Below are 5,514 nucleotides of genomic sequence, written 5' to 3'. Positions count from 1 at the left end.
TTTTTAAAATTAATTAATTAATTTTTAAATTTATTTTTTCAATTCTTTGTGTGAGTTAAACTGGTTTGCTGTCTCAGAGGCATTGTGGTGTTGTTGCATTTGTATTTAATTTCTGATAGATGAGCCTTTAGGTTCTCACCAACTGTCCCTGTGGGTATAGTTAGAGGACGGAGCACGTACACTTTTCCGTCCATTAGTCATTCATGCACCTCAGTTAGGGTGTGTTTAGCTAGTATTGATCATTGATCAGGTGGTATGGGAGTTGGTATTGGCTCTTGACCAGTGGGTGGAGCTGCAGAGGGTCCAGTTGTGGCTGGGCTGTATGGGTACAGTTGCTGTTTCGTTTGGTGGGAAAGAGAACCCCTCTCTCTCTCTCTCTCTCTCTCTCTCTCTCTCTCACACACACACACACACACACACACACGAAAACAAGACAGAATAAACAAAGAAGGAACCAACAATGAAAGGAGAAAATAATAAAGAGAAAAATGGGCAGCAACCAGAAAAAAAGAATATAATAACTATAAAGACAAAAGAGAGACAGGGAAATAGAACTACAGAAGAGAAAAATGAAAGAAAATAAAAGCAATTTTAAAAACCCCACGAGTAACTAAAAAGAGAAACAAGGGAGATGAAAATGGAGTCATAGAAGAGAAAAATAAGAAAGGAAATAAAAGGAAGGAATTTAAAAATAAGAAACTTTTGGTAAAACCAGGGAGAGGGAAGATGAAAAGAGAATAGAGAGTAGTAAAGACATTTCAAAGGGGGGAAAAAGAAGAGGGGAAATGAGAAACAAAAGAAAAAACAAAACAAAAGTGGAGATAGAATTCAAGCAAACGAAAAGAGAAATAATCAACAAAAACAAGGAAACAACAAAAGGAAAAAAAACAAACCCCAAAACAAAAACACAAAAACAATGCAGCTGTTGGACCTGGAGGGGAGAAAACTCCTACAAACCGAGGAGTTCACGAGGTGGGTGTGGGAGAGATGGGACAGCCCGGTGCCTCAATCCGGAAGTCGTTCATGGAGGCCCTTGATGGAATTGGTTTCAGTGTCAGGACCACAGGGTGACTGGTTAAATGCTGGTCTGGTGTTTCTACGGGTTCTGTAGGTCTGGAGCCAAGCCTGCCTGAATCCAGGCACCAAACTTTTGCTATGAATATACTCAGATATACATGCACACATTCATATATAAACACATGTTCCTTACACACATACATGTATAGTCATTATATATATGACATATATAGAAACCTAACTTTCTACTGACAGGGAATATAATGCAAACTTGAATGGACAATCAATTGACTTCTTCTATTATGTTAAATGTTTTTCGTTCACTCTGCCAGCATCTTGTGGTTTCCACTCAATCTCTAATTGTCAGGTATGGAGAGACCAAAGCCCTCTTTCCCTGTGGAGGGAGGAGTGTGTCTCCCCTGAATGGTGAGACTATTCACTGTGCCCTTCAACAGTTAGGCATCAGGGGAGGCAGATGACTCTCATAATGGAAGCCAGAGAGATGGAGAGTCTTAGGTAAGTACGGCAGCCTGCATGACCCACTCTCCATTCTTCAAATATACACAGTCTCTGTGCTTCAAAACCTTTGCATACCCCATCCCTTCTACTAGAAACCTTCCCCCCACCCCCACTCCGCCACCCACCAGGTTAACTTCCCAGATTTTAAACCAAATCCCACACCCTCCAGAAAGCCTTCCTTCATATGCATTTGTTGAATGACTAAATATGAAGATGTGAAAAGGGACATGGTTGCTGAGTGTTAGCAGTTTTGCATGGTTCATAACCTGTTTTGTAATTCAGACTGTTTTTGACTCACTTTTTTTTACTGTTTTCTCAGTATTTCACAGTCTCTTCAAAGGGCCAAACTGCCGCAGTTGTGCCTGAGGGACTTGGGGAGAGGTTTTTGTCCATACTTGGGCCAGTGCTTTGAAGGGGAGTATGGGGACAGAGCACTGTGAATAATGGAAGAAAACCCCACATGGAGGTGACACATGGAAGTCCAGCTAGGAAGTACAGCTGCCTTTCCCCACCTGGACAGAAGTTCTCCTTCCAGTACTAGTCCTGTAGCGCCTGGGCCAGCGGTTCTCAAATGTTAGCATGCATCTCACTTACCTGGAGAGCTTGTGGGACATGCACCCCAGGGGATCTGGAAACTGATTTTAAGAAACAGTGTTCCCAGTGGTTTGGGTTTAAAAATATAGATTACGGTGGTGATGGTGTGCCATGGAGCTGGTTCCGGCTCAATGACCCTGCATAGGGTTTCCAAGGCTGTAAATCTTTATGGGAGCAGAAAGCCTCATCTGTCTCCAGCAGAACTGCTGGTAGTTTCAATTCGACTCGTAACTACGATGCTACCAGAGCTCCCTAATATAGGTATGTCTGTTCTTCATTATTTTGTAAGTGATAAAGTCCCTTAAAGGTTCTGAGGAGAGTATATATTATTCCAAGTCTGAGCTCTTATTACATAAAAACACGTGAGGACAATGCCCTCAGCATCCACAACATCAGACCCCAATGGCCAAAATCTACTGGCGGAAATTAATCCTTACCCAGACTACCTCATTTCCCTGTATAAAAAGTCCTGACACAAAAATCTTCAAAGCAGGCTCACTAGCTTAATGGGTTCCTAAGCCCATTTTCTCTAAATTGTTTTGTTCCCTGCTATTCCTTGAGATATTTGCTCCTTTTCCTCTTTCTCAACGTGGTCCCTTTCCATTGGACAATCAATGTTTCTAGTCCCAAACACAACCCAGGAGAGCACGTGCTCTATCTAGCAGAACAGAAACAAACAAACAAATGGACATAAGCCTTACTTGGCTCAGAAAAGAGTGGGCATTCCTTAAAATCAACACCGTTCAGGTCCTGTGTCTCTGCCAGTGGGAACTCCGGGAGAGGTTCCGGGACATGGAGCTCAGGTAACTCCAGTTTGATGTCTGGTAGTATATATGGGGTTTCCACCGGTGCCTCATCTTTCAAGACAATTTCCTGCGTTGTGACCTGGGGGATGAGACAGAAGCCAGTACCTGGGGGTTTAGACAGACATCCTGACCAGTACTGCCCAGTGGAAACATAATTCGAGCCACATAGGTAACTTTACATTTTCTGGTGGACACAGGACAGCAATAGAAAGGAATTGCAGAGGCCAATCTCAAAAGCATGCTTCACTTAACACAGCATATCAGAATGTCATCAGTTAAGCATATAATCAATATAAGTTATTAGTGAGGCATTTTGCTCACTTTTTCATACTAAGTCTTTGGGTTCTGCTGTACATTTTACACTTACACATATGTCTGTATGGACTGGAACACATATCAAGTGCTCAAGAGCCATGTGGTTGGAAGCTACTGTACTGGTAAGTACTAGACTAGACCAAAAGGGGCTCTGGTAGCCTAATGGCTACAAATCGGGCTGCGAACTGCCAGGTCAGCAGTTCGAAACTACCAGCTGTTCTGTGGGAGAAAGATGAGGTGTTCTGCTCCTGTAAAGATTTACAGCCTCGGAAACCCTGTACAGGGTTGCTACGAGTCGGAATCGACTCCACGGCACACAGCAGCAGCGGACTAGACTGAAGAAAGCTGAAGTCTTAGTTAAAAACTAAACTCAGAAGACAGAGAAAGGTGGGGAACCCATTGTAGGGCAGCAGAACACTTTGTAAGTCAGCCCTCCCTGTTTGGAGAGGAGAACCACCTGGAAGCTCACAGCTACTACAGCGCCCACCAACACACACTGCAGTGCCCCTCAAGCCTACCTAGAAACACTGAGTGCCTTCTCCCAGAGATCCCGGCCTGCGTTTACCCTGGAGGCCCCACAGTCAGAGGTTTCATGGGGGACTTCTCAGCAGAGTACTGAACAATTTCTCAGTGCCATCCCTGACTTTTCTGAGGCGTTTGGATATGATGGCAGGTGGTGGCTATTGGCATCTATTGGGCCAGAGATGGGAATAATATTCACAATGTAGAATAGTTTCATGACCCAAATAACTTTGAATCGTTCCCTTCAGACATCCACAGAGACAAAAAGAACCTGTCAAGAAAGTATTTTTTTATACTTTCAGCCAAATTTGAATTTTCTAGGAATGTATGACTTTGAAAAATCAAAGGGAAGCTGTACTATGTTTTTTCTCAGAAATATACCAAGAGTTGTCTGGAAAAATTACATGACCAAGAGCAACAGTATTTGAATTGTATCAGCCTGAATTTCTGGCTATTGCATTCACAGTGATTTCAGGTAGAGACCCAAGCACAGATACAACTTCATTATGGCTTCCTTCAGGTGAAGTCAAGCCCAAAATGTACATACTTATTGGTGGTGGTGGTGGTTGCTCTCAAATAAATTCTGACTCACAGTAACACCATTAGCTTATAATGAACTGGTTTCCTTTAACTGTTGCTTTAGATTTCAGCTAAAAGCTATTACTACCTATTGTTGTTGTTATTAAGTGCCATCGAGTCGGTTCCGACCCATAGCGACCCTGTACAGGGTTTCCGAGGGTGTAAATCTTTATGGGAGTAGAAAGCCTCATCTTTCTCCCGCGGAGCGGCTGGTAGTTTCGAACCGCTGACCTTAAGGTTCACAGCCCGATTCGTAACCACTACGCTACCAGAGCTCCTTATAGCGGTACAAAAACAGGCCAAGGGCTGAATTAGGCTCTAAGACCATAGAAATTATATGGATATTTAAACTTTGATATATTTATAGAGGTTACATTTTCTCTGAATTTCACTTCAAGAAGGTTAAGGGGATATGTGTCTGATGCTTGAGATCAGCTGACTCACACGCAGCGTTCAGCAGAAGAAAAAAGTGAAAAGGACTTGAGACCAAACATCTGAAATAGTCCCAGCTACTTCTGCTACTATTTTCCTAATGACAGAGAACCCACCATCTTTTCTCACCTGCTGCACTGGTCCCTCTAACTCTTTCTGTAATTCTTCTACCAGTGACAGAACCTTTTCTCTATTCTCTGGGCGGTAGAGTCTCACCCAGGTCTCTATCTCCGTAGGCAGAATACTGAGGAATTGCTCAAACACTAGCTGCTCCAAGATTTCTTCCTTAGAACGCACTGCCGGCTTCAACCACTGAGAACAGAGCTCCCAGAGGTTGTTGAAAGCTTCACGAGGCCCGGACGCCTGTCGATATTGGAATTGCCTGAAGCTTTGACGGAAGACTTCAGACTCAGTATCGTACTCTTTAAACACAGAACCGTGATTCAAGGAGGCCTGGATAGCACAGCCCAGGGTCACAGCCATCGCCATCGTTTCCTTCCAGTAGCTTAGAACTTATCTAACAGTTGAGGAGCCACCTACAGCCTAGGACAGAAAACACAAGTAAGTAGAAAAGCAGTTGTTATAAGAGGGCACGCGTACTTACTTCCTTACCTCACCTTTCACCAAAGCTCTAAAGCAGAAGTCTTTTGTGTGGTTGTAAGAATCTGATAAAAGGTGTGGACTCACTTCTGAGAGAGACATCCCTAGCCAAGTCTACAAACATTCATAC

The 5,514-nt window shown here is 43.4% G+C and overlaps 1 protein-coding gene across 1 annotated transcript; it reads right to left on the bottom strand.

Annotated features, from left to right (window-relative positions):
• Nucleotides 1–4,805: 4,805 nt before the first annotated feature.
• Nucleotides 4,806–5,267, bottom strand: LOC102820255 (zinc finger protein 449-like). The gene has a single exon (XM_006877447.1). The coding sequence runs from the start codon at nt 5,265–5,267 to the stop codon at nt 4,806–4,808; it is 462 nt and encodes a 153-aa protein (XP_006877509.1).
• Between the last annotated feature and the right edge of the window lie 247 nt (nt 5,268–5,514).

Source organism: Chrysochloris asiatica, unplaced genomic scaffold (assembly GCF_000296735.1).
Source record: "Chrysochloris asiatica unplaced genomic scaffold, ChrAsi1.0 scaffold00498, whole genome shotgun sequence".
Lineage (NCBI taxonomy): Eukaryota > Metazoa > Chordata > Mammalia > Afrosoricida > Chrysochloridae > Chrysochloris > Chrysochloris asiatica.
Note: the sequence above shows the minus strand (reverse complement) of the source record. Positions and strands in the feature narration are given on the sequence as shown.

Excerpts from the sequence above, each read along its gene's own strand:
- LOC102820255 (XM_006877447.1), bottom strand. The coding sequence starts at position 5,267 with ATGGCTGTGACCCTGGGCTGTGCTATCCAGGCCTCCTTGAATCACGGT.